This window comes from Etheostoma spectabile, chromosome 6, assembly GCF_008692095.1.
Source record: "Etheostoma spectabile isolate EspeVRDwgs_2016 chromosome 6, UIUC_Espe_1.0, whole genome shotgun sequence".
In the NCBI taxonomy this organism is placed as follows: Eukaryota; Metazoa; Chordata; class Actinopteri; order Perciformes; family Percidae; genus Etheostoma; species Etheostoma spectabile.
This window is the reverse complement of record NC_045738.1, coordinates 11,092,832-11,118,475: the sequence shown is the minus strand read 5'-3', so window position 1 is coordinate 11,118,475 and position 25,644 is coordinate 11,092,832. Positions and strand designations below refer to the sequence as shown.

The 25,644-nt window shown below is 39.8% G+C and overlaps 4 protein-coding genes across 8 annotated transcripts; 2 read left to right on the top strand and 2 right to left on the bottom strand.

Moving 5' to 3' along the window:
- Nucleotides 1-447: 447 nt before the first annotated feature.
- LOC116691305 (glutathione S-transferase kappa 1) lies at nucleotides 448-2,931 on the top strand. Of its 3 annotated transcripts, none has more exons than XM_032518832.1 (8): nucleotides 448-714; nucleotides 831-932; nucleotides 1,152-1,233; nucleotides 1,668-1,796; nucleotides 1,963-2,108; nucleotides 2,190-2,306; nucleotides 2,398-2,491; nucleotides 2,670-2,931. In XM_032518832.1, exons 2-8 carry the CDS (start codon nucleotides 864-866, stop codon nucleotides 2,717-2,719), a joined length of 687 nt encoding a protein of 228 aa, XP_032374723.1. In that variant the 5' UTR covers nucleotides 448-714; nucleotides 831-863; the 3' UTR covers nucleotides 2,720-2,931. The 3 variants fall into 3 exon arrangements, with proteins under 3 accessions (XP_032374723.1, XP_032374724.1, XP_032374725.1); XM_032518833.1 differs by having other exon boundaries at nucleotides 477-760; nucleotides 857-932; XM_032518834.1 differs by having other exon boundaries at nucleotides 481-636; nucleotides 857-932.
- Nucleotides 2,932-4,687: 1,756 nt separating this feature from the next.
- Nucleotides 4,688-11,386, top strand: LOC116691326 (tyrosine-protein kinase STYK1). Its single transcript, XM_032518864.1, has 10 exons — nucleotides 4,688-5,278; nucleotides 6,458-6,513; nucleotides 6,729-6,887; nucleotides 7,803-8,135; nucleotides 8,230-8,411; nucleotides 8,554-8,628; nucleotides 9,687-9,895; nucleotides 10,068-10,108; nucleotides 10,457-10,553; nucleotides 10,651-11,386. Exons 2-10 carry the CDS (start codon nucleotides 6,459-6,461, stop codon nucleotides 10,841-10,843), a joined length of 1,344 nt encoding a protein of 447 aa, XP_032374755.1. The 5' UTR covers nucleotides 4,688-5,278; nucleotide 6,458; the 3' UTR covers nucleotides 10,844-11,386.
- m6pr (mannose-6-phosphate receptor (cation dependent)) lies at nucleotides 7,633-25,369 on the bottom strand. 2 transcript variants are annotated; one of them, XR_004332453.1, is made up of 8 exons: nucleotides 25,038-25,369; nucleotides 23,647-23,819; nucleotides 23,268-23,437; nucleotides 22,898-23,007; nucleotides 22,275-22,405; nucleotides 22,052-22,178; nucleotides 20,883-21,951; nucleotides 7,633-7,643 (listed from the first exon to the last, which is right to left on the bottom strand). XR_004332453.1 is itself a non-coding variant. In XM_032518792.1 (7 exons), exons 1-7 carry the CDS (start codon nucleotides 25,041-25,043, stop codon nucleotides 21,829-21,831), a joined length of 840 nt encoding a protein of 279 aa, XP_032374683.1. In that variant the 5' UTR covers nucleotides 25,044-25,369; the 3' UTR covers nucleotides 19,642-21,828. The 2 variants fall into 2 exon arrangements, 1 of the variants encoding a protein (XP_032374683.1); XM_032518792.1 differs by lacking the exon at nucleotides 7,633-7,643 and having other exon boundaries at nucleotides 19,642-21,951.
- On the bottom strand, nucleotides 11,907-18,840 carry phc1 (polyhomeotic homolog 1). 2 transcript variants are annotated; one of them, XM_032518643.1, is made up of 14 exons: nucleotides 18,675-18,840; nucleotides 17,661-17,782; nucleotides 17,411-17,521; nucleotides 17,240-17,317; nucleotides 17,007-17,147; nucleotides 16,012-16,161; nucleotides 14,512-15,222; nucleotides 14,258-14,393; nucleotides 13,956-14,134; nucleotides 13,772-13,835; nucleotides 13,565-13,652; nucleotides 13,227-13,392; nucleotides 12,569-12,803; nucleotides 11,907-12,469 (listed from the first exon to the last, which is right to left on the bottom strand). In XM_032518643.1, the coding sequence occupies exons 2-14, from the start codon at nucleotides 17,775-17,777 to the stop codon at nucleotides 12,318-12,320; spliced, it is 2,328 nt and encodes a 775-aa protein (XP_032374534.1). In that variant the 5' UTR covers nucleotides 17,778-17,782; nucleotides 18,675-18,840; the 3' UTR covers nucleotides 11,907-12,317. The 2 variants fall into 2 exon arrangements, with proteins under 2 accessions (XP_032374534.1, XP_032374535.1); XM_032518644.1 differs by having other exon boundaries at nucleotides 17,252-17,317.
- Nucleotides 25,370-25,644: the final 275 nt, after the last annotated feature.

Sequence of the window (25,644 nt, the reverse complement as noted above, 5' to 3'; positions counted from 1 at the left end):
AGGATTTGAATTTAGTTTTTTTCCCAAAGGTTTATTTGTCAGTGGGAGAACTATATAGATATTTCATATTTGTATGTGTTTCTTTCTGAACATAAATGTGAATTTACATGTATTAACCATTTTCTTTTTTGTAATTTTCTATTAATTAAGTTAGTTTTCTTTTTGTCATCTTTCTTCCTTATTTGTTATGGCTTGGTTTTCTCCTTAGGTTGAGGCGAGGTCCGTTGGATACAGCAAGCCTGTCTTCTTGACCTCTACTGAAAACATTTCTTTTATTTCCATTTTCTAGATATCTAAAGAAAATGTAGTTGTTTTTTTTTAACTACTCCTGCAATGTCCTGCTCTACAGTCTAGTGGGTGGCGGTATTGCGCCAATATGTTGTCTTGCCAACCGCTAATAAATTCAAAGAAGAAGACGGAGTAGAAGGCCATCGTCAATTCACGCATGAGTTGCAGTTCCTCCAGAGGGGGGCAGCAATGTTTGTACATCAGATAAAGAGAAGACCGGAATCCTGGCGGTCAGACATTGTCACTGAGCCTTTCCGTGTTGTTGCAGCTCAACTGTAGCGAACTTAAAAAGCTACCTCTAAAATGGTAACGATTCCAGCTAATCCTGCGGTGTGAAAGGCAACAGAGGTGATTCCTGCTAATGAGATACATTCGTCATAAGGTACTGATTTGACTTTAACATTACACCGAGCAGCCCTGCGTATGGTAAGTTAGTTGAACCTTGACACACTGCACAATGTACTGACTACAAGTGAGAGACGCTTTTCATAACGCGTACATTAAATACATTAGGGTTAATTTTGTCTTTCTGCCAACGAAAGTAAATTAGAATCAGTGACCTCTGCAGACCGAAGATGACATCTAAGAAAGTGATCGAGTTGTTCTACGACGTGGTTTCCCCGTACTCTTGGCTTGGCTTTGAGGTTTGTTTCTCCTTTTATGTCAACTTCATAGACACAGACTTAATAAAAGAATACAAATACAATCTTTTTACCCGTGTGTGGTGTGTGTGTGGGGTGTGTGTGTGGTGTGTGTGTGTGTGTGTGTGTGTGTGTGTGTGTGTGGTGTGTGTGTGTGTGTGTGTGTGTGTGTGTGTGTGTGTGTGTGTGTGTGTGTGTGTGTGTGTGTGCGCGCGTGTGCAGGTAATGTGCCGCTACAGACACGTGTGGAATATAGAGCTCAAACTGCGTCCTGCTTTTCTGGGTGGCGTCATGCAAGGAGCAGGTATACGAACATTGGTGGACAGTAACTAAGTACATTTACTCAAGTACTGTAAAGTAAAACTGTAGTTTTATCTTAAGGTGCTTGTACTTATTACTCATGCATTTTAACTTTAGATACTTTCAGATAAAAAATGCAAAATATCAAGAAATGTGTTAAACATATATTATTTTTTTTTTTTTCAACAATTGTGTCTGAAAACATTTTAATAGCAAAGATAAATTGGCCTATTTGTGAAATAAAACATAAAATGTACACATTGAAGATAAGCTTATTATGGGTAAGGTAGCCACTCAGGTAGCCTCAAAACGTTGAAGACCCCGGCTTTAAGTACAGTACATTGTGATGCTAATACTTACCCTTAAGTAACACTGAAAGAATATCCGTGTGGACACTAGTACTATTTATATTTATACAATATTTATCTTTCATGACAGGAAACAAGCCCCCTGGTGTGGTTCCAAACAAATTCCTGTACATGACCAAAGATCTGAACCGCTTGTCAGAGTATTTTGGTGTTCCCTTGCAGGAGCCATCTGACCCCTTTGAGGCCATGTTCAAAAAAGGTTAGCAGGATTTGATGGGATCAGTGCAGTGATGTGTTTTCATTTAACCATGGCTGGGTTAAGTTGGTAATTCAGCTTTTCACCAGAACTGTGGTGGTACTATTTCTTTATTGAGCAAAAGCTAATAATGCCGCAAGTTTCAAGTCTTCTGTTTTCTTTACCATAGGCTCCTTGTCTGCAATGAGATTTGTGGCAGCAGTACAAGAGAGGGAGAAGGGTGGAGACGAGCAGGTGGAGCGGGTGTCCCGGGAGCTGTGGAGAAGGATCTGGAGTGAAGACAAAGACATCACTGCACCTGCATCGCTTTCTGAGGTACCAACTTATCCAGCCTGGCGTTGTTGAGAAGATGAAGTAGTACTGTTTAGTGTTGTGCTTGTCACATTGTTTGTGCAGGCAGCGATGAAAGCTGGACTGTCTGACAGCGAGATTGAAGAAGTTCTGAAGCTGTCCACGTCAAAGGAGATCAGAGACAAGCTGAAAAGCACAACACAGTGTGCACTTGATTACGGGGTCAGTTTTCCTTTAGGTCTCCTTTTTTAGATTCAGACAAGAGATCAATACATTACTAATGATCAAATTCTCTTTTATTGCGTCTTCTCAGGCATTTGGCTTCCCCCTCGTGGTGTGTCACGTAAATGGAAAGCCAGAGGTGTTTTTTGGTTCTGACAGATTTGAGCTCATGGCCCACTGCATTGGTGAGAAAAGTGTTGTACTGTACATCATTCACAAACACACATCATGTAAAAGTGACAGTAGAAAGATTGAAGTGACACTTGACATAGCCTTAATCTAATATTGCACTTGCTGTAAATCACCTTGATAATATACATGTTTTTATATAGAAATGGTATCTAATTTAGTTCTCTGTTTCAGGGGAGAGGTGGCTGGGACCTCAGCCTGGCAAATCAACTACCAAGTTGTGAAATAATGTATAAATCTGCCTTCAAACACTGGTGTGCTTATAGATTCTAATTTTAATAATTTTTTCACATTTCATAGTTTCTGTGCCTTCTGAAACCAAGCCGTATATTTGCAGTTGACCTCTAATAACAAATAGTGTCAATAATGTAACATACCATTCCACTGTTACCTGCAATTATGTGCCTATTATTAAAAGAAACATTGACAACTTCCAGATTATAAAGCTGGTCATTTTTTCTACTGAAATTCAAAAGTACAAACATGTTGCAGTTGTGTATTTGTTGCATTATGTAACTTGAATTTAATATTTTTAGCCATGCTAGTGGCGTGGCTCTATGGGAGGTGGGACAGTCGGTCGACCACTTTGGTACAGAATGAAATATCTCAAAACCTTAACCAGTCAACAATATCCATGGGCCCAACAGGATGAATCCTAATGACTGGCGATCCCCTGGCTGTTCCTCTAGTATAGGGTGACCAGACGTCCCCGGTTTCCGGGGACAGTCCCCGATTTTGGCTACCTGTCCCCGGCTGGATCTGTCCCCGGAAATGTCCCCGGTTTTTTCAGTGTGACTGAAAGACCCGAAATTGGCATGAAAGAAAGAAAAAAACTGACAAAACGGAGCCGATGGTCGCTCCAGACAAGCTCAGAGATGTTTTAGAAAGCCGGGTTTTACCATGCTAAAATCACTGGTTATTTACATGGAGTCTGGTGGGTTTAGTGAACGCAATTTCGCGGACTTTTATGTTTTAAAAAAGGATCTTAATCTTTAACAGAAAGGTCGACCTCCTTAGAAATCCTTCCCATAATGTTGTCAGACACTTAGAATAATAATCTGAGTCTGTCAGCAGCAAAACGAGCACTTTTATGAACGTAAATACAAACTGGACAATTATCCTATTAACTTCCATTGTAGCTTGTTTCTGCCGACTGGAGAGATCTCGTTTAATTTGCATCAATGTCAAAGGGAAATATGTCCTCAATAGTTTTTATTGTATCTGATTCTCAATGAGCTGTTGCAGAAACAAGCCTTGAGCAATAAAGCAAAACCTGTCAGTAGTTCAGTAAACATTACAACATTATGAAATATTAGGACTTTCTATCTTGAAATATTAAGACTTTCTATCTTGAGGTGTAGTGGAGTATGAAGTAGCAGCAGGGGGGGGTCTAGGATCGGGGGGGGGGGGGGGGGGCTCAGCCCTTAATAAGAACAGCTCTAGGTCTAGTGTCCCCGTTTTAAGTTTTACAAAAATAAAAACATTGCTAAGGAGGTAAATACGCTTCTGAGCTGAAAATGTCCCCGGATTTTGTCTGAGAAATCTGGTCACCTTACTCTAGTACCACCATGAGGACACTTGTAATTGTGGTGAAATGTCTTCATAACTACTGGATGGATATCCAAGACATTTAGTAAAAGCATTCATGTCCCCATCAGGGTTAACTGTAATAACTGGTAGAACTTTAATCTTTCATCTAGCACCATAATCAGGTTAAAAAAAAACTTCACCCCTATCATCTTCAGCTGTACTTTAAGTGCTACTTAGCAAATGCTGACATGTTAAACTATGAGACCTCCATTTTAAGTGCAGATATTTTTAGTAGAAGAGTTACATCATGTGTTAATGTTATTCATTTAGTTCCAAGAAAAGTCTGTTATGTCATATTGCTGTATTGGAAAGTAATTAACTGCACTTAGTAACTTAGCTTATTTTCAGATACAGATTTTGCATAAAACACAAGATTATAAAACACAATGCATTATTGTACATTCAACCGGTTTCCAAATCTTTGCTCATGACCCCTTAAAATCAGTGTCTAATTCGGGCCCCCTTTTTAGATGTTTGTCCTATCTTGAAATTAAAATTGCTCACAAGTGTTGGAGGCTAATACTTTTGCTTCTAAAACCACTGTATTATTGCATTCTCTTAATTGACAGTACTCTTTTAATATATTATTTATCTACATTGCATGCTTGTAACCAGAAATAAATCTAGTTTATTAGTGTTGACTAAATACTCCAGAGCGGGCAAAGCTTGTCACACCAGTTCCAGTACAATGTAGGCCAAACATGCTTAACAAAAGAACCAGTTTTCCTGAACAAAGAGGAGTAGCCAACACATGTCAACTTCAGAGAAAAGTCTAGTTACAGAATGTGGTCGAGCAAACAAAGGCAGGGCAAGAGTGAGGATCTCCACCAACCTGATATCAACATGATGCATCACTTCTAAAAACTGAAGAGTGTGACAGAAAGGAGGAAGAAGAAACTGCTAAATACAGGAGAAGAGGGGTGGGGTATAGTTGATGAGGGGTGGGGTTAGGAAAACACACAAGGTGGAAAAAAGACAAACAGAGAGCAGCTCACTGATCCCCAGAGCCAGACAAATCACCTGAGAAAAGCAATACAATAAAGATCTGAGCAGCACGGCTGAACCCGGACAACACATTCAGCTGGGAGGATGTATGAAAAGTGTCTGACTGTGTGAAGGAGAAAAACATGAGCCTGGAATAACAGGTTTGAATCTTTTCTTTTGGGATATAAGACACACCTGAAGCAGCTGAGGTAAGAAGGTTTTACACTCCTCGTCTTTTTTTATTACACTGTTTTTGAAGTTGTGTAATATTTTGCTAAGGTTGCTCTTAGGTGGAATGAGCTCATGTTTAGGCACGCTGTTAATGAAATAAAAGCTCTAACTGTTCATCCACTGTCTTTCTCTGACCATTGGGACATATTCTATTAGTTTTGAGTGTGCAAGCAAGTTCTTTGTTTGCCCTTAATGTTTTCCCTTTGAGTGTACAAGCATTTATGGGTAATAAAATGCAGATGAACAGGTTTAGATATCTTGGATCTGACCTAAAAGAATGATTATGTGGTTGAAGATTTTCCCTGTGCCGCTGCATTTCTGTTCCCATACACTGCATTTAAAGCAGTTCTGAATTCAGATATACAGCATAAAGAATCCTCAGTTAGAGATGCTTACATTTTATTTCTGTACACAGCTTTGGTGACGCTCACATTGTGTTACCTTATCTTAAGATTGACCAACGATTGAGGTCTGTGCTGTAAGACCAAAAGGATCAAAGTTTTGTTTTACAAAAAAAAGATTGATTCGGTGAGGTGTCTGAATCTTTAATCTGATTGCCAGTCGTCTTTGGCAGGGGAAAAAACATTTGGCATACATCAGAGACTGTGATACAACATGTGAAGTTCCTGGTCTCAGTTACTCGTTCACTCAGACCCCTTCTCATGCTGGATACCTGGCAAGGGTCGCAGTATAATTAATCAAATAAAGGCAAAAGAAAGGTCTTCAGCCTTGATTTAAAAGCGAGGAGAGTAGGTGCTGACCTACTGTTTTCCCGGAAGTTTGTTCCAGATATGTGGAGCATAGCAAGTGAATACTGCTTCCCCCTTTTTGGTTCTGATTCTGGGGATGGTAAGCAAACCTGTCCCAGATGATCTGAGAGGTCTGGGTGGTTCATAGTTCACAGCAATATCCCAAAGGTATTTTGGCACCAAACCGTTTAGTGATTTATAAACTAGCAGAAGTATTTTGAAATCTTTTCTTTGAGGCACAGGAACCCAATGGAAAGACTTCAGAACTGGAGTGTAAAAAGGAAATGTTCTTAACTGTAAGCATATGGAAGTACTAGAAACCTACTGAATATGAAGTTTGACTGTGAATGGTGTATTAGAAATATATGAAAAAAGGTCTTTTATCACATCTCTTTTTACATTTGACAGGATGTCTTCTTTAGCAGATGCAGACTTCCAATGCAAGCAAGGAGACACTATCTGTGGTAGGTTTTAACAGCAGACAGAATTTGGGGAATTTGGCCACTAACTGGTCTGGCCATTAGAGGCCTTGTCCAGTGTTAAGTTGACAGACGACCAGATGACATGACATACCAGCCCTGGTTGTACAGACAAACATATCCGCCATTGACATTGGTGTGTCTGACTTGCTGAGTGATTGTAAAGATCAATGTTTTCTTGTGTCTGCTCCTGTTTGCAGCGATCCGTGTGTATGAGCAGGAGGTGATCATTGTGCCTATCTTGCTGCTGGCCAGCTTCCTGGTCACTCTGGTCTTCATTATCCTGCTGCGCTATTGTCCAGAGAAAGTCGATCGCATCCGTCCACAGTCCTCCAGGAGAGTGCTGCATGGCATCGATGGTAAGACACTGAAATAGACACAGTTGTTAGTGTTTTATATGTTTAAATAAATTAAATCATATCATACTGCAGGAATTATTTTTGATCTACACTGTCAGTGAACAGTCAGCAAGCTGATTCCATGTGGGTGTTTTGGTTTTTTCAGGAGGTGTAGTTCAGGTTCAACTTTCTAAGCATTCATTGTTTAGCACTTTTTAAACTGTCCTTACCGCATGTGCAAAGCATCTTTTTCTTCAGCAGGAACTCCGCTATCAGTCTGACTAATCATTTTATCAATTAATCAAAGTTTAAGCTGCCAGGAACCCAAAATACAAGACAAAATCACCTATAACAATATAAAATCTGTAGTTATAATCACTCCACATTTTATTACAGAACAATATCTTTAAACTACTAAATAGTTAAAGAAATATGCAATAAATAAAACTACATCATATGCTATTTACATGTGAAATTATTTAATTCCAACTTTTGTGTTTTTCTCATTTAAAGTCTGTGTATGTCTGTAAATGATTTTAATGTTTATAGTCAGGAAAGCCCACATCAGCACTTTCAACTGGTTTTCAGTTAGTTTACTATAAATAAAACATGCTCAGTGTATTCACAGTGTAATATACTTTACAGGTGACAGTGAACCAGCAGCATTCTTGGTTTTTTTTTCATTAAGCAAGGAAATGACAGATTACTTTTAGTTTTAGCATCCACTGTCTAATCTAATTTACCCCGTGGGGTCCATAAGCACTCCTACAGTACTATCTCAGTTTCAGTTAGACATATTTTCCAGCACTACACAAAGATAAATAGTCCTGTTTATCTGCTCTCATCTAAATCCTTGCATTTACCTCTAATGACAAATATTCTCTGTCTCCCTATCATCTCCCATCTCTCTATCTCTCCGTGGCTTTCTGTCCTTAGCTCCACCCGGTATCAATGTCCTGGAGCATGAAAGCATTGCTCTGGACGTGCCCAATTCCTACTCCACCTTCCACCCCCCGAACACTCACAACTCCAAAAACCCCTCTGTGTCTATGGAAACACCCTCTCTCCTGCCCAGCCCCCTCCCACAGCCCATTAAGCCCAGTTTCACTCCCATCGTCCAGCCGAGAGAGTTGCCCCGGCAGAGGCTGCCCGAGTCTTTCAACCTGGTCACCCCTCTGCCTGTTGCCTTCTCCCTGCACACCGACTCCTCTGTGTCCCTCTACAGGGCCCGAATGGAAAACAGGAACGTTGTATTGCGAGTCCTAAAGGGTGAGACAGTTAAACTTTAATTTAATGGAAGCTCTTAATTGTCTCATTTGATTTTGAGGACATCTCATTTCCCTATCATTCTTGCCCTATACAGACTCTGCTGATGCCACAGAAAGACACAACTTCTTGGGCTTTGCGTCCTTCCTGTCCCAGCTGGGACCACATCCCTTCCTGCCAGAGCTTCTTGGTGTGGTGTCACTTCGAGCTCCTCTTATTACAGTTGTAGAAGAGCTGGAGAATAGAGACCTGCTCAGCTTCCTGTGGCGATGCAGACAGGTTTATATTTTTATTACAGAGGGTATTCTGCTGCTGTGTGATAACTCACTTTAAGCATCAAACCATATATTTAAAGCTAATCAAAACATTCACATGTCAACTTTGAAATGTTAATTCAATTTCTCTTTGTGTTTTTTTTCAGGAGCATGTGAATCCTCCTTGTGAGATGACTGAGAGACGAATACTTACCATGGCCAAACAGGTGGTCTCAGCTCTGGTCAGTATGCTTACATAATGTCCTCACCTCCCTATACACTGCACATGTGCAAATATTTTACTTTTAAATCCCTGACATACTTTTAACCTTTCATGACCCCATCTTAGCGTTGACTTGTGGCAGGGTTTCCCTCTCTTCATCATACCATGCACCTACCCAACAATCCCAAAAGTAAACATTTTGTAAAATTTTCTCAGTACTTTAAACAGAGAAAGGTATATAGCTAAAGCCCTGGAAGCTTTGCATAAGCTTGATATTAAAATCCACATGTCACATGAAATTACTTAGAAAAAGGTTAAGGATTCACATTTTAAGCTGATGATGCAGCTAGAGGATTTATTTTCAATCAAAACGATTTATCAAAGTTATTTCAATTCATCCGGAGGGGAACATGAATGTCTAAAGCAACTTTCCTGGCAAATTGTTGAAAACCCTTAATGTGAAAAATCAGAGGATCACCAAAGTCATTTTGATTCATGCCAATCCACCCAATAGTTGTGCAACTATTTCAGTTTGGATCAAAGTGGTGGAGCTGCTAGCATGGCAAAAAAGACTAATCGGTTTAACACTTTTGACTACCCCAAATTAAACTGATAAATCTCTTCATCCTTTAAAGCACTTGATCTGTCCCAACAACACCTAAACAGATGCTCTAAACATGCAGTTTCTGTGAGGTTTTAGGAAGATCTATAGATAGATACTTTATTTATCCCTGCGGGGAAAATCAAGTGTCCAGCAGCTCACACATAAACACACATTCCCATAAACAACACAGAGGGGCATAGGTGGCGTTAAAAAGCCTGTTGGCTGTGGGGACAAAGGATCTCCTGAACCTCTCTGTCCTAGAGTTGTTGTTCACTGTAACTGCTCCTCTCTCCAGCCAGTCATTACCCATTATGTCGTACAGTTTGTTACATGCACATCCCTCCACTACAGTTCTTGATGAGTCCAGTTTCATATATGTATTTTATGTTGGCAGTGATGACTAAACTGAAATCACCTGTATAGGCGTGTGTGTGTTTAAACCTGAGATGCCACTTGTCTTGTTGCCCAATCAGGAGTTCCTTCACAGCAAAGATCTTCTCCACGGAAACATTTGTGCTCGGAGCGTACTGGTCACCAAGGACTTCACTGCCAAGCTTTGGGGCCTGCATGGGGTCCACACAAGGAAGAACCAGGGAGCCACTCAGAGAGATGATCCCAGCATGAAGAAATGGCAGGCACCAGAGCTGTTAGCCAAGAGACCTGCCAGTCAGAGCAGCGACATGTGAGTTTTACCTATTTTCATCCGTTATCTTTGGTATTTTCTGTCATATAAATCCGCCACTACAGATGCTGCTGCTGTTATTTATTAAATGCTGTTCTGTGAGTACTTTATGAAAAAAATTCACTGAACGAAAGACTATGACCGTTATTTGCCTCTGTGTTCTCCTCTCTAGCTGGTCAATTGGCATCTTACTGTATGAAATGGCAACATTGGGTAAGTTGAATTTGAACATTTTACCCATTTAAACTGAGTTATCTCATCTATCATTTTAATACAGTATCTCAAGGTATGTTTGGCAATTGTAACTAATGCATACCCATTAACAAGACTTGTACCAATACTGGATTTTAATATTATATTTTTTCATCAGTGTAATGAAGTCATATTAAGGTATTCCATTTGTTGGATTAGCCAAAAAAGGGCCAATGTATCTGGCTACTTTATCCATAAACAGCTAACAAAGTTACTAACACAATATCTATTAATTGCAATGTAAAATTACATATACCTTGATGCCATATCGCCCACTCATCCCTGCAACATTTACTCTTTTCTGTCCAGGTGAAGCTCCATATGCAGACATCTCAGTAAATGAGCTTCTGCAGTTTCATCAACGAGGGAAAAGTCTAAAAAAACCTCCCAACTGTTCCAACACGCTGTAAGTTCCACTGAATGCTCCAGATAACACAAAAGCACACTTGAAGCAGAGTACCATTTCCCCTCTCCAACAAATGTGCTGTAAATCTCTCTCTCAGGTATTCCATCATTAAGGGTTGTTGCCAGTGGAAGGATCAAGATCGACCCACTCTGGCTGAAGTGAGCCACAAGCTCCACTCAGGAGAGAAAAGTGCCTCTGACAAAGTCCTCAAGGTGTCTGGGACAGTTAACATCGAGCAGTACCTGAAGGAAGCAGGATACGGGGAAAAGAACAGTTACACTGTTTTCTGATCACTGCCTGTGCCAGCTAAATAAATTGCACTTCTCTCCGCAATGATGCACTTCTCCAAAACAATATCTTTCAGGGAAAATAAAAGTTTTCCAAACTTTTGCTTACTTTTGGTTTTGGGCACTGAAATTGTACTTTTATTTTAAGTAGTCTCCTACTTCCGGATCATGCAGCATAAATGAGAAAACCTGTACGCTAAGTAAGTTGTCTACTTTTGGGAACCATTCATTTTCTTCTGATTAAAACCTCATTCATGTGCTTCTTTGTCTGATAGCTAACTCTTTGGAGTTAAGCAGTGTTGTTGGGAAAATACAACCAGTAATTTTGTTGTAGTACACATTAAGATAGGTAAACTTGACCAACTTACAACCACTGCATCCTTAACTTGTAGTTGATACTGTTAATTTATGACGGTTTTACAGATCTTGTTTATAGCATAATACAAATGTATATTAACAGATGTAATATATGTTCTTACCACATTTTTGTGTGATTTGTTGGCAGTTGGAAATAAAGGACACAAATGTATTCATGCTATTGTACTTCTCAGTTCATGTGAAATGAGCTCAAATGGTTTACACAAAATAAACTATGATCTTTTCATTTTCAAGGGGTAATAAAAGCAAACGCACGCAAAGAGGTCCAGTAACAGGTATTGTTTATTGGTAGTACTGCATACATGTACAAAGAGTACTTCCACTTAGCCCTTAAGAGAGCAAACCATGAGGAATACCTATTTTCAGGTAGTTAGGTTGATTAAAGCTACTAAAACTATCATTCATGAAAAAAATAATTTGGATTGTAGTAAAAAGTGGAAAAGATTAAAAAAAACTAAAACTTTCAATAACTGGTAAAATTAACTACTAAAATACCAGGCTTTTTGAGTGTCCTTTGCTCGATGTGATTGGAGCCTGGATTAAACACACGGTAAATAAACTAATAACTACTAATAAGACTGAAATATATATATATAAATGAAGTGGACTGATGCTGACATCCCTCCAAATCATATTACTAAAGTTAAAGCACCGTTTGAAATACATCAAGAAGGCAACGTTTCTTTTCTTTTTTTAACCCAACAGGTAAACTGTCCTAGTAAGAAGACCTAGCACCGATAACTGCAGGCTGGCAGATTTGCACAGTTTCATTCGAGAATACATACAAAAGGTCTTTTACTCACAGCAACAGAAAAACAACAACTGACAAACACTACTGACATGGATACTTTAGACTGTCCATGCTCACCACTCACACATGGCAGTACACATATAACATGTTTTTGCACATTCAATGTCCAGAAAGTAAACTGTCCATTCCCATGTCTTCACATGACTGATAGTGCACCATTGTTTTGTAAGAAACATCCTCACTTCCCCCATAGTCTTTTTACTTCTTACTAAAAGAGGTCCAGGTATTGATTTCAGTGATAAGTCAATGAGACAACAATCCTGGTGTCCCTCTGAAGTACACACTGCATCACTCACGCAGGATGTTGATGGAGGCACAGATCTTGAGAGCAGGACCCAGCTTGATATTCATGGTGGAGATGAGATGGTCCTCTCGCAGGAGCAGCAGAGCCTGCCCATCTATTTCCTGTGACAGAAACTGTGCAGCCAACTCTTCACAGCCTGTACACAAACCAACAGAAAGACAGGAAGATATAGTTAGATAAAAAGAACAGAAGATAGGTTGCGGCTTACAAAACTGTTATCATACTGAACACCAACCTTGAAGTGAAGAGATAAATCTGCAGACTTCTTCCACACTCCACTGAGCAGGAGTTGCTGAGAGAAAGTTAGCCCCATCTAGTGGGAGGCTACCAGGAGCTGAGCTGTCAGACGGAGGAGCGCTGCGCTCAGCTCTAGAGCAGGAGTGTGAAGAGCTTGGGGACAGTGAAGGAGAATCGTCCTCTTCTTCCCCGTCGCTGGAAACGTCCTCCGAGCGACTGGACTCGGAGTGACACTACGCCCACACAAGTGGAGAAACAAAAGCCAATGATAAAACTTCAGAGAGGAGCTGCATTTGTGGATCATGTGCAAATTATCTTTAAAAGACTTAAATAATGTTCCCCAGCTGGGCACGTAGTTTTGAGCAAAAATTTACTCAGAAGTAAATGGTGCATGTGTTGGATATTTTGAGCTGCAAAATAATATATAATTAGGACACTACAGCAGCGGGAGAGTGCAGGGGACTCAATAAACTGCAGTGCCTGTGTTCACTCTATTGTAGAAACATGTCATCCAGTGGAACATTGTGACCCATTGATGGGGTTTTAATGCGACCTCCAATATACCATATCAGGTTTAGATACACTGGCAGTAATAATTATTTGGGTGTTTTGATTTTTATTATTAGAAAAATATAGAATATTACTACAGATTTTACCTTAACAGATAGATGCCTGCTTGAAATGTTATTGATATTAGAACTGCTCCTGCGAGGGGGGCCTCTTCGCCTTGCAGCGCTCTCAGTGGGTGCTGGAGGCGGTGCCAGCCCCGCACCACTCCTCCCTCTGCTTGTCTTGAAGTGTTGGCTGCAGCTCACATTATACCTGTGAATCCAGGTGCACAGTCAAAACTCAGGAAGACTTTTCTTTGATCTTTGTTTGGTATAGTCTTTGACTGGTTTCTTTATTAAATTTGGTTACCTAACCTTAATATGAAGCACAAACAACAAACCAAAACAAAAACAATGCCAAAATGGAAAGCTAAAGAAAATCGTACCTCTTGGCACAAGTATTTGAACAGAACCTCTTTGATCCTCTGAACTGGCTGGCTGGGGCAAGGCTTGCACAGTACTCACACTTTAACACTGAAGAGAAAAAGGGAAGTACTTTACTATCTACTTTACACATTTATGAAATACTGATTATGCAGACAGATTCATGGTATGATACTTGATCCTTAAAAGAGAGTTACTTCACCACTTACATTGAGGTCCATTTTCAGAGCGGCCAACCAGGGCAAAATCTCTGTCTTTGAGGAGTCCAGCAACCTTTTACATCAAATACAATAAGAATTTTTTTTACAAAAACGGTGCTTAGCCAGTGTATTTTAAATCAGAGATTTGATTCATTGCGATGCAAATTATGTCATCACAACAGTGTACACTTACGGGGAAGGGCTCAGCTCCCTCCTGGATGACAAAGCCTTCTATGAGGTGGGTGAGGACTTGAGGTTTGACCACTGCCTGAGGAACAGGCGCTCTGTCTTTGTCCCCATGACCGACTCTTGACAAGGGCAGAGGCAAGGACAGGGTGGGAGGGGATGAGAAGGCAGCTACTACAGGAGGAGCTAGTAAGGATCAAAAGAAACAGGGAAAAACAATGAGCTTTCAACCAGATTTCTAGACTTTTCTTTGGCAACGTATTGCTCCTAATAATCTTTGCTTGATTTGAAGAGGATACATTGACATACCCGAGTCCTTTGTTGGAGCAGGGGATAAGGGAGGAGCAGAATCTTTCATAGGTGTAGAGTCTGAAGATTCTGTCACCATCTCATTTGGTGCGTCACTGTCAGATTTTCTCTTCAGAGAACCAATAGCAGGCTTTATCTAATGGTATGTGGGGGGGAAAAACGGTTACAATTCCTTGTACGCTGACAGTTATCCTTAACACCAAACCAAAGAATTGTCAGTGTTGCTAAGTACGTCCTTTCAATGTTGGTCTTACCATAGCACTGTTGTTGGAGACTGTGTTAAAATTCCCGCCAGCTGTACTTTCCTGGGCCGTGCTGCTTCGTGCCAGTGCCAGGGCAACAGCCTGTGCGTTTCCTGTTAAGCCCTGCCTGGCTCCCACAAGCTGCACAGGGATGTGGGGAGTGTTGTGCTGGGTGTTGCTAGGTGGAGCTGGGAGAATGGGAGGTGGGTGTCGAGGAGGCAGCTGTACAGGTAAGCGTTGTCCTTGAGCTGTCTTGGGTTGGATTGGCACAGGTCCTTTTTCTGCAATAGTGCTGGCCTGTTGTAGGGGCTGCACCACCAGAGTTTGTGTGTTAACGTTGGCTTTTGGGCCAATAGTGTAGCCCTGGGTGGTTGGAGGAACATTTGAGGTGGGGACCAGGATCATGGGGGCAGCAGAGGAGGACAGGAGGAGTTGGGAAAGAGGGAGCGCTGGAGAGGAAGAGGAGGAAGGAGCTACAGAAGCAGAAGGAGTCACATTCTTTAGAGTCATAGTGTTGACATTGGACTGCTGAGTAAAGCTGGGTTTGGCCATGTGTTGCTGCTGTTGTGGTTGCACTTGCTGCTGCTGAGCTGTCTGGGCAAAACTCTGCTGCGGCTGCTGTTGACCAAGAGGAAATCTAGCAACATCTTTCCTCTCTGGAAGCTCAGCTTTTACAGCAACTGCTCTAGGAGCGGACGCACAGTGTAAGGTCAGATTCTGCACCTGTAAAATTAAGAAAAGAGTAGGTTGCAGTGAAATGCATTTGAGAAAACAAGCAGGAGTGTGCTTGGTGGTGTCAAATAGTCCTATGACAATTACATCTCTGAACACTATGACATATCTAAGACTGTATGACTTTAAATGACTTTAAACTTCCTCAAAAATCCCTCCATAAACTTCAACTTCTTCAGAACTCAGCAGCTCGTGTCATCACCAGAACCCCCTCATTTCATCATATAACCCCGGTTCTTCAGCAGCTCCATTGGCTCCCGGTTCAATTCAGAATACAATTTAAAATCCTTCTCCATACTTTCAAAGCCATCCATAACCTTGCCCCTCCATATCTATCAGAACTCCTACACATCGCCGTCCCCTCCCGCTCCCTCAGATCTTCCTCCTCTATCCACCTCACTGTCCCCCATGCTCGACTCATCACCGTGGGGAGCAGAGCCTTCAGCCGCTCTGCTCCCCAGCTCTGGAACTCACTCCCACCCGACCTCCGCAACATCAACTCTCTCCCTCTGTTCAAAACTAGACTAAAAACCCATCTGTTCCAGCTCGCTTATCTGTAAATACACTGTTCCTGTTTTGTTCTGTTTTTGTTTGTTTGTTTTGTTTTTTGTTTTATTTGTTTTGTTATTACTACTTACACTTTTATGTTCCCTGTATCTGTCTCTTATTCTCTGTAAAGCGTCCTTGAGTGTTAGAAAGGCGCTGTTAAATAAAATGTATTATTATTATTATTATTATTAAATAGCTCAGACCTCACATTAATGGTAATTGTACTCAAACCTGATCATTGTCAGACTGGGCTGTTGTAGGTGCAACTTCATGTTGCTGCTGCTGCTGCTGCTGCTGGGGTTGTGTCTGGGCAACTGTTGCTGTACCACCAGGCATGAAGATGAGCTGGGAGGCAAGAGGAGCCCTAAGAGAGCGGTTGACCTATGTGAGGAGCAAGACAGATGGTCAACCTTAAAATTACAAAGATTTAAATGAATGGACTCATGGATCACTTAACTACATGGAATGATCTGTGTATCATTCGTTCATCAAAATAAAAGCAAAAATGACTTGTTTTCTCAATACTCGTTTCCAAAACCAAAATGAAAAAAAGACTAACGACTTGTTTTTCCAATTTCCAATTTAGAGCTCAAATGAAAAAAAACGGATAAAGAGCTTGTCATCCAATTTTTACATTTTCATCTGATGCAATTTGCATGACCCAGAAGTGATATGTACTAGGACACTATCAATACACGTGGGAACAGAGGGTCCATTATTAAACTATTGAAAAAGACGTAACATTTTACTAAAAATAAATCAGTAAACAGTGGAACACAGAAACTCTCCAACATATTTATATAAAGTGAGTCATTGAGTTAAACAACCCTTTTGTTACAACACTACTGGAAATATGTGGATCATTTATACCTGATAGAGTCCTATGGTCCGAGAAGAAATCACTTCCGGGTCACGCAATTGCATCAATTGAAAGTATCAACATTTGATGATACGCTCGTTATCCATTGTTTTCCAATTGCTTCCAACTGCTCTTAGAGTAGTAGTAGAGTAGAAGGCTTGACTCTAGTTATCAGTAGCAGGAGATACCAACCCAAGAGTAAAGAGCACCAAGTTTCACCAGTTTAGAGCACCAAATCAATAAGCTTTCACAAACAGAATAAACGTTGACTTATTATATCACAAGAATTGGGGACACAGACATGCACACTATGCATTGATGTTTTCTACTCAAAAATGAACACAGGGCATGCTAATGTTTAACTCACCCTTAGATACATCTGTCCCTGTCCTGCAGAGTTTCCACCCAGCAACACTGATTGGTTGAGAGCTGTTGTTGTTGCAGAGGAGGCTGGACCATGAGGACGGGGATTGGTCATTGTACCCGCAGATGTGGTGCTTAGGTTGACCTGGGAGAAACAGAACATTTTAGATTTTTTCTCAAACCTACCATACTATTTAAAAAAAAAAAACTGTGTAATTTGTAACTCAAGCAACTTACAACAAAACTTACAGTGGTGGTCGTCTGGGACATGCTGTTACTTGGGGTATTTGACTGACGACTAGCTGCAAGCGTGGCCTGGTTTAAAAAGAGAATGAAAAGGATATTGTGTAATGCTTCGGTTTATCATATTTTTGTACTGACTTCTTTTTCTGTCATAATTTTGGTTACCTGTTGCACAGCAGCCAAGTTGTGGAGTTGTGCACTATTGATCTGCTGCTGCAACATGAGCTGCTGAAAGTACTGAGCTGCATTTGGCTGTCTTTGCAGTGCTTGGAGAGCCTACACAAACAAACAAACACCGATACATGTTGTTTTAAGACTAATGCAAAAGTCTTTATATTTAAACAGTATACTTTTAACAATTCATGACACCAAACATTAGCCTTTTCATCACATCTAGGCTTTTGTTTATGCACACCTGTACAGCCTGTCTCTCATATAGAGACATGTGGGCTATCTGGGGTGCACGAGAGTTCCCACTTGTTTGAGGATTTCCATTGGTGGTGCCTGTGTTTTGGTCTTCACCTGCATCCATTTTTGCTGCTCAAAACACAGAAACCGCTCATCAACATAGTTTTGACCAAACATTATGTTGTACACACAATAAATATTTCTATGAATTGCATAACTTCTTAACTGTAGATACCTTAGCGTGAAGACTTGTTAAACATGCAATTTAATCTTTAAAAAAAATGCAGTTTAGCAGTTTTTTTTTTAAATCAGTTACTATTTAAGTACATTACAACCAAATTCGTTGTCAACTCAGTATGTTTCAAATGTCTGATACTGCTGACATTAAAAAGGATACTTATTTTAATCCAGAGTAACGTTACACTGCTGTAATGCACAGTTCCAGTCCTCCGATTGTTTTTAACAGCGGTAACGTTAACGTTAGCTACTTATCTTTTCAGAGAACCCATAAATCACAGCTTGCTACACCCCTGCACAAAGAGTATTTTTAACTACTTATGAGCTCGCCATACGTTATTGCTATGCCACTAACAATAATAGCATGTACGAGCATTGAAGCATTTCCATTAGCACTTGTCAACACGATAAATGAATGCGAGAGAAAGAACATGGAGGAAAGCTCAAAACACCAAGAAAGAAGCTAGCCAGCTGTGGCTAACTACAATAGACTTTGCTCAACAACAGTCTGACATACCATAACTAAAATACATTAACGTTTGTAACGGGGCTAGAAGAACAAGATCGAGTTCAGAAACATTATATGAAAGTGAAAAATCAGTTAGTTTGGTTTAAACACTTATTAGTATAAAATGTGCAGCGTTAGTTCAACATAAGCTAGATAGGCTAACAAACTCGCAATGCTAGCTCCTTTCTGCAGGGAGAAAGCTAGCAACTACCTGGCTTTTAGCTACGCTTGCAAAAAGTCAACGTTTAGTGTTTTCCGGCGTGCTTATGTGTTTACCTCTCCTTGGTATTTGTGTCCTTCACACTTAAAAGGATTCAAGTTTATATTGCGATGTTGGCTTTTAACTGCAAGCGATTGCCATTTTCAGAGCTTTTGCCTCCAACGAAACCCCGCCTCTTAAATCCCTTTCTTCTTCTTTTTGTGTATTGGCGGATGGCAAACCGGGGTTAAATAACGAATACCGCCACCTACTGTATCGGCGTGTGTAGATCCCAAACATTCTAGTGCAGTGGAGTCTATCTGAATCAGAAAAGGGTTAAATGCCACAATAAGTTACACTTGCTTGGAATTTGAACATGAAATGAACAATAAATACTTAAATAAATAACTATATACATGCAACATAACAGTTTTGCATAAGAAAAAAGAGGCTGAATGGGTTGAGTGCAGAAAGTGCAAAAACATATGGGGAATGGGCAGATGTACTGTATGTATCCTAAATTGTAATGTGTTAGAAGAGGTAAGGGATATCTGTGATAGGACGGTACTCTGGCAAAGTAACTAGTATAAATGAAAGTCATTTAAGCCATATGACAACATAGAAATAATTTCACACCTGCAGGATAAGTCTTAAATGCTAAGCATATAAAATCACACAGGTTTTATATTTATTTAAATACAAGGGGCTACATCTACTTGCCTACAAAATTGCAAGTTTGCCTTATTTTATGAAACATCAATTACCTCACCCCCATGGCAGATGTTTCAATTTAAGAACAAAGACTCTTCATAAATGTGGTCTCAAAAAATATGAAATGCAAATGTTCTTCAAAGGTTTCTTGGTAAATTTGGGTTTTTAGGTTTCAGGCTTGGCTTTAAGAACCAATTTTGAAATAAAATTGGTTAACCTGATTATTTTTCCTGAAACATTTGCCAAGTGGAGAATGGTCTAAAACATTACTCAACATTAGCAAATAGCTTAACTGTGAAGTTCATCTAAATATGATGTATTAATAAAAATGTATTGTGCATACAATGTTTTTATTAAAACATTTCACATTCATTACATCTCCAAAGGTGAGTGCACTTAGGTGTGTACTAATTTCACCACTACAATGGTCATACATAAACTTCTTTCATCTTTTATTTTTGATGGATTCAGAAAACAAACAAAACAGTTGGTAGATCGAAATTATCCTTCAACCAAACAGGTCATTATATTAATCTAGAGGTTGTTCAGTTCTCTACAACCACAGGTGTAACCTTCTCTACCAGATTGCGATCCAGGATGTGAATCACCAAACTAAGCTAAGAAATGTCAACCTAAAGAACACAAAAAGCAAGTGATAGAAACAAAACAAACCTACCATAAGACAATAATATAGCAACTTGATTCACAACTGAAACTTCCTAACATAACATAACACTTTGCCATGAAGGTAAAAAATCCTTTAACCCTCAACATCGCAATTTCTAAAAAGCATTATCAGACCTGTAACGTTTACAATCATAATATATTGATACAAGAAGTGTATAGAAAATAACAGTAAGTGCTTTCATTGTAGCTCTATTCTCCTAAAGAAGCAAAGCATCAGGCATTAAGCAGCCTTAATATTTGGTCAAAAGAAAACCTGCACCCTATAGTGTGTGTGTATATCTTGTGTTTGGGACAGTTTTACCATGTAGGCATTTTGATCTGTCTTCCCACTACAAAATTCATCATTAAATAGGTTTGAGATTATGAACAATAATCTTTTTCTGTGTGTTCATTTATTCTATGAAAATACAAGTACATATACTACATATATATACCATACATCTTGATATTATAAATTAACAGAATTCTTATATTAATGTCTTGTAACTGCCTATCACTGTATCACTGGTAGCATTTATAAACTGAAATTAGTGATTTGAGATGTATTACATTTGGCATTTCAGTCAGATGCTTTGCATTAAACACCAGAATTGTAAGTTTAGCGCATCAAGTTAACAGCATTGTTGACCTCACTCATAAAAACAGAGGATGGACACCAATCATTTTTTTTTAATTTCTGGCTACAAAATGTTTCTTACTGAGGTTGTCCGCTCCGCAAGACCCCACGGCCGGTACGTGGTTGTCACATACATTGGCTCTTCTCCTTCTAAAGAAACTTACTTATGACCCCAAATATAATTCCAAAAGATTCTGGAGACGTAGGAAACCATTGCTTTCCTTCCTGCAGAGATTCTAACTTATTTGTGTTTGGTCAAATCTCTATGTACTTTGTTATTTTTTTTTATTTTATATTTTTCTATTATTCTTTCAACTTAATTTGTAGACCTTGCTGCATCTGTTGTTTGTTTGTGGTGGGGTTTATGTATATATAGTCTGTTGGTGTGTCTGTTAAACTCAAAAATCAAAAGAAATTAAGAGGATGGTTGATTACAACGGTCAAGCTCAGATTTCAGTCAGGAAACTGGCAACACTCAACATTTTAAGGTAAAATTATTTAGCACTGATGTAGAAGCTGTCCCTATAATGTGGGAGAAAGGGAAAAGCCCAACTAAAACTAGAAGTCAGTCAAGCTATGGTTTCGGCAGTTCTACTTGTCTAGCAAAAATTGTGAGCACAGTCACAGAAATAAACATACACATTCTCAGATTACTTTCAAAACACAAAAACTGAAACTATATTACACAAGCGAAAGCACTTGTGTGTTTTGAAAACCTGCAACTGTCAGTGCACAACCAGGTCTCAGATAAAGCAACTTGCTGCAACCTGCACCAACTTCAATCAATCAATCAATCAATCATTAGCTAAGCAGAAAAAGAGATGGCGACAATATGTCATTAAATTTAAATCAGGCACAAATCCAACTTCTTAACTTCTCCATTTTGTGCCCGATTTCAATGGGAGAAGAGTCTTTATTGTCACTTTGTAATCTCGGATGAATCACTCATTTGTTTGACCTCAAACAACTGAATGCAATGCATGGGGTAGGAAGAGGAAACATGTCCGTCAGCCCTATGAGCAACATGCCCTCTTAAGTGACAAGCAGATCTCACAGTAGCTAGGCACAAGTATGGAATAAACGCAAAGTGTCGACAGGTCATAACCTAAACCTGCACAAGAAAAACAAGACTTGTGTGTAACAGCAACCTGTAACCAGTGAAAGAGTAAACTGTGTCACACAGTGAAGATTTCTGTCCCATGTCTGACATATTGAGGTCACATAGGTAGTAAGTGGTCATCCCTCTCCTCTGGCTCTTCTTCTATAGGTTCTGTGGCCCCTCCCCTGTAAGCCGGGGCTTCCTCCTGTTTTCCTGACCGGCACACAAAGTCACACCCATCCTGTAAGGGGAGGTTAACATTTTTTTTTTAATGAATTTCCAAAGAAATAACATGAGCCTGATCTTTTAATGACATTATGTATCAATTGCGCTCGGCTTACCGCTGTCAGATTGCCGATCTCCAACCAAAAAGCATGATTTGGGAATTGCTCCATCCCTTTGGCTCCAACAATCAGTCGTTGATAAAGGAAACCTCCGATGAGATAAACAGCCAGTAGACAGAAACCACTAAAAGAAGAAGAGAGGGCCTATGCTACCATTATATGCTTTAACTTTAAGGTTTTTGTGTCACTACACACACACACACAATATCTTTTTACGCACATGATGAGTATTATGGAGCCAGTGCTGATGTGGGACTCAATAGCTGAGCACACTGCACTGGATTCGAACTCAAACAGGTAAAAACAGTTCTGCAACCTATCCCTGTCCTCCAACACCACCTTCATATTACCCTGGGAATGAGATGGAGAGAGACAAAGGGAAATATAAAGCAACATACACACCAATTTAAAAAAAGACAGGGTGCAAGATGACATGTCTCACAGGAGAAACATTAGTACCATGTGTCACCCTGACTCACATTTTAGACAACACAATCTGACGTCATCCAGCAACATGCTGCATTGAACAGGCGCACATTCACAACAGATTACATTGTAACATGAATGAGGTATATCTACAGTTTCCTTGTAATCATCAACATGAAGAATAAAATCACTGTAATAACTTGTCATAATATCATAAAGCACTGTGCAGAGTTTGTGAATATGTTATAAAAACGCATTTCTGGATCATCTTTACACCGGTACCTGAAGACACCTGCCACCAATGCAGCCCCTTGCATTTTTGTTTTAAACATGGTGCCCTTTTAAACTAGCATTTCTTTTCACAAATCTGATGATCTAAAAATCTGCTGATCTAAAAGCAATCCGAGTTTCTTTTACCATGTCCGTTTTTCTGTCACAAGAGATCATGACAATGGCTTTTCTTTTTTCCTTAGAGCAGTGGGCATCATATTTGTCTCCGTTTGCGTAGATCAACATCACCCAGTTACCTGCAAAGAAAGGAAAGTGTCAAAATAAACAATGCCGACATAAAACTGATCTAAAGCACTCTATGAAATTGTTAATCCCGTTCTCAGAGATAAGAACGAACACTAAACAATTGTAACACATTTTCGGGGCTTATTGTGCTCCTAGTTTGTCTCAAACACAAGGCAATTCTCCAACATAAGATTCCAATTCACAGATGGTTAATATCCACACACAAAGTCAGGGTAAATTAGGGTGAAATTCTTATATTTTGCAGACTTACTTCCTCCAATGACCTGTGTTGCATCATACATGCCAATCACGGTTGGTTTTTCTTCCATTTTCATGCTGTCCAACTGAACAATCCCAGCTCCTGGAACACCCCCTGCATCCCCACACAACTGGAACACATATGTGTAACTCTCAGTCCCATTCTTGGTCACTGCTGTAAAGCTGTCAACATGAGAACAAATCCCAGTTAATTACTAATATGTGAGAAAAGGCAGCGAATGACAAAGGACAATCAGGCAAAATGCTTCTGTCATAGCTGGTTTGCATTTTCATTTAGTGCTGATTTTAGATTGATAACAGGCAATCCAAAAACATCTAACTTCATATTGACGACACTGAATACGCAGGTCCACAAGTGAGTCACTTCTTACTTCTTATGGGCAAGTGGCTCTAGTCGTTTGAGGACGTTCCGCTCTGAGACAGACTCAGAGAGCAGTTTACAGCTGTCGGTGCCATCAGCGGCGTACACCCCACTCCCACACAGGACCAGCTGAACCACCAGGGTCCACACCAGGAAGGCCCCTCCATCCTGATTGGTGACCACCTGACACAGATGTTGCATGAAAAAAAAGGAATGACACTTTGTCTTAAAAAGGGACTGTTGTTTAATTTATCACCATTCAAACAATTCTCAAATAGAATGCTGAATTTTTGTTTAAAATTAGGGTTGGACAATATAAAAATATTCTGAGTAAGACAATATAAACCAACAGAGATTTTTCCATACCATTTGTACAATAGTATAATAAACAAGGTGGTACTATGGTAGCAAAATTGCAAAAAGTTGCTGCCTTTATTTCTCTTATAATATAGTAAACTGAATAATCTTGGGGACTGTTGGTCAAAACGAGCTATTTCAATATGACACCTTTGGCTCTGGAAATTTATAATTAACTGTTTTTATTTAATATTTTAGACTATTTTTTTAACTTTATTTCTGAGTGATAGTGTTTAAACAAGAAAAGGTGGGAGAGATAGAGATGGGGGATGACGCGCAGCAAAGGCCCGCAGGTCGGACCCGAACCCAGGCCCTGCAAAGGCCTCAGCCTACACGGGGCGCGCACTCCCACTGGGTGAGCCAAATGTCGCCCCTTCACCAATGTTTAACAAAATGAGAAGGAAATCGATTAAGAAAATAATTGGTAGATACATGTATAATGAAAATAATCATCAGCTGTGGCTCTAATCCTTTTGACAACTCTTTTGTGACAAAATCAAAGAACAGGAATGCTTTATGGTAAAATTAGGATTTGTATACGATGTTTACATTAATGTGATAAAGTACCCTTGATTTGTCAGGTATTTAATTGAACTAAATAACCCAAAACAGACAAACCCATTTACCAAGAGAGAGGATTTTGTCCATACAGCCCACACATATTTAACATAATTCAAAATTAAGAGGTGGGATTTTGAATTAGATATCTCCTGTTCATTATAAGGTACTTGCATTCTCATTTATTTGCTTCCTAAACAAACAAAAAAACACAACTAGGAGAAAATGAACTGTCCAGTATTTTTATAAGTGTAGTAGGCTACATAATCTAAAGACACAAATACGATCCCTATAAACTCATGGTGTAACTGGGAAATGAAAGTTGTGAAACCACACGTTAAGCCAGCCATCCACAGTGTGTGCATGCAAAATGTCTGTTCATCTCCGCATGAGGAAATAACTTTTGCTGAGAAAATACAGTCAGATAAAAACACCCTTCCGAAAGGCATAACCAGAGTTTACTACTAGACTACATTGTTCACCTACCTTCATGACTAACTCTCCTGTCAACAAGCGGGGAAAGCCTCTTTGTTAGTTACAGTTTAACAGATGTTTGAACATGAAGCCCGTTGATGATGTAGTGAGCTTCCTGGCGCTAACGTCGCTTCCTCGTTGACTTAGAAACAATAAAGCTGCTATTTTGTTATGCAGATACAATAAAGTCAATCTGCATGTGTTCGGGAGTTTCAAGTGACCGTTATTAGCTGCACGCTTTTCCTGTCCTTGACAATAAATGCGCTTTTCCTCAGAATGTGTGAAGCGGCATCGCAGAGGCTAACTGGCTACAGGCAGCAGCGGAGTGCGGAAGTGAAACTAAACACACGCGCGCATGTGACCGTCCAAATGAAGCGCGACCAATGAGCTGCAGCCTGGCTGCAGCTGAATCTTACCCGCATCAGATGACTAGATCAGATCACTGTGGGGAGGAGGAAAATCTCAAGCATGGCATTCTCTACATTTATGATGGCATGACATGCTACAGTTTTCTGTTTGTGTGCTTCTGTTAACACTCAACAAATCAAGACATATTTAATCATTGTTTAATAAGATGCATCTCCAGATCAAGCAAGTATTTAAAAAAGTGATACTTTTT

Excerpts from the sequence above, each read along its gene's own strand:
- LOC116691305 (XM_032518832.1), top strand. The coding sequence starts at position 864 with ATGACATCTAAGAAAGTGATCGAGTTGTTCTACGACGTGGTTTCCCCG. Across the intron at positions 1,797-1,962 it reads TGAGGCCATGTTCAAAAAAG|GCTCCTTGTCTGCAATGAGA; the intron begins GTTAGCAGGATT and ends TCTTTACCATAG. Across the intron at positions 2,492-2,669 it reads GCTCATGGCCCACTGCATTG|GGGAGAGGTGGCTGGGACCT; the intron begins GTGAGAAAAGTG and ends TCTCTGTTTCAG.
- LOC116691326 (XM_032518864.1), top strand. The coding sequence starts at position 6,459 with ATGTCTTCTTTAGCAGATGCAGACTTCCAATGCAAGCAAGGAGACACT. Across the intron at positions 9,896-10,067 it reads GCCAGTCAGAGCAGCGACAT|CTGGTCAATTGGCATCTTAC; the intron begins GTGAGTTTTACC and ends TCTCCTCTCTAG. Across the intron at positions 10,554-10,650 it reads CCCAACTGTTCCAACACGCT|GTATTCCATCATTAAGGGTT; the intron begins GTAAGTTCCACT and ends TCTCTCTCTCAG.
- phc1 (XM_032518643.1), bottom strand. The coding sequence starts at position 17,777 with ATGGATGCAGGTGAAGACCAAAACACAGGCACCACCAATGGAAATCCT. Across the intron at positions 17,318-17,410 it reads ACTTGGCTGCTGTGCAACAG|GCCACGCTTGCAGCTAGTCG; the intron begins GTAACCAAAATT and ends TTTTTAAACCAG. Across the intron at positions 16,162-17,006 it reads AGGGACAGATGTATCTAAGG|GTCAACCGCTCTCTTAGGGC; the intron begins GTGAGTTAAACA and ends CTCCTCACATAG.
- m6pr (XM_032518792.1), bottom strand. Across the intron at positions 23,438-23,646 it reads GAGCCACTTGCCCATAAGAA|CTTTACAGCAGTGACCAAGA; the intron begins GTAAGAAGTGAC and ends TCATGTTGACAG. Across the intron at positions 22,406-22,897 it reads GTGACAGAAAAACGGACATG|GGTAATATGAAGGTGGTGTT; the intron begins GTAAAAGAAACT and ends TCTCATTCCCAG.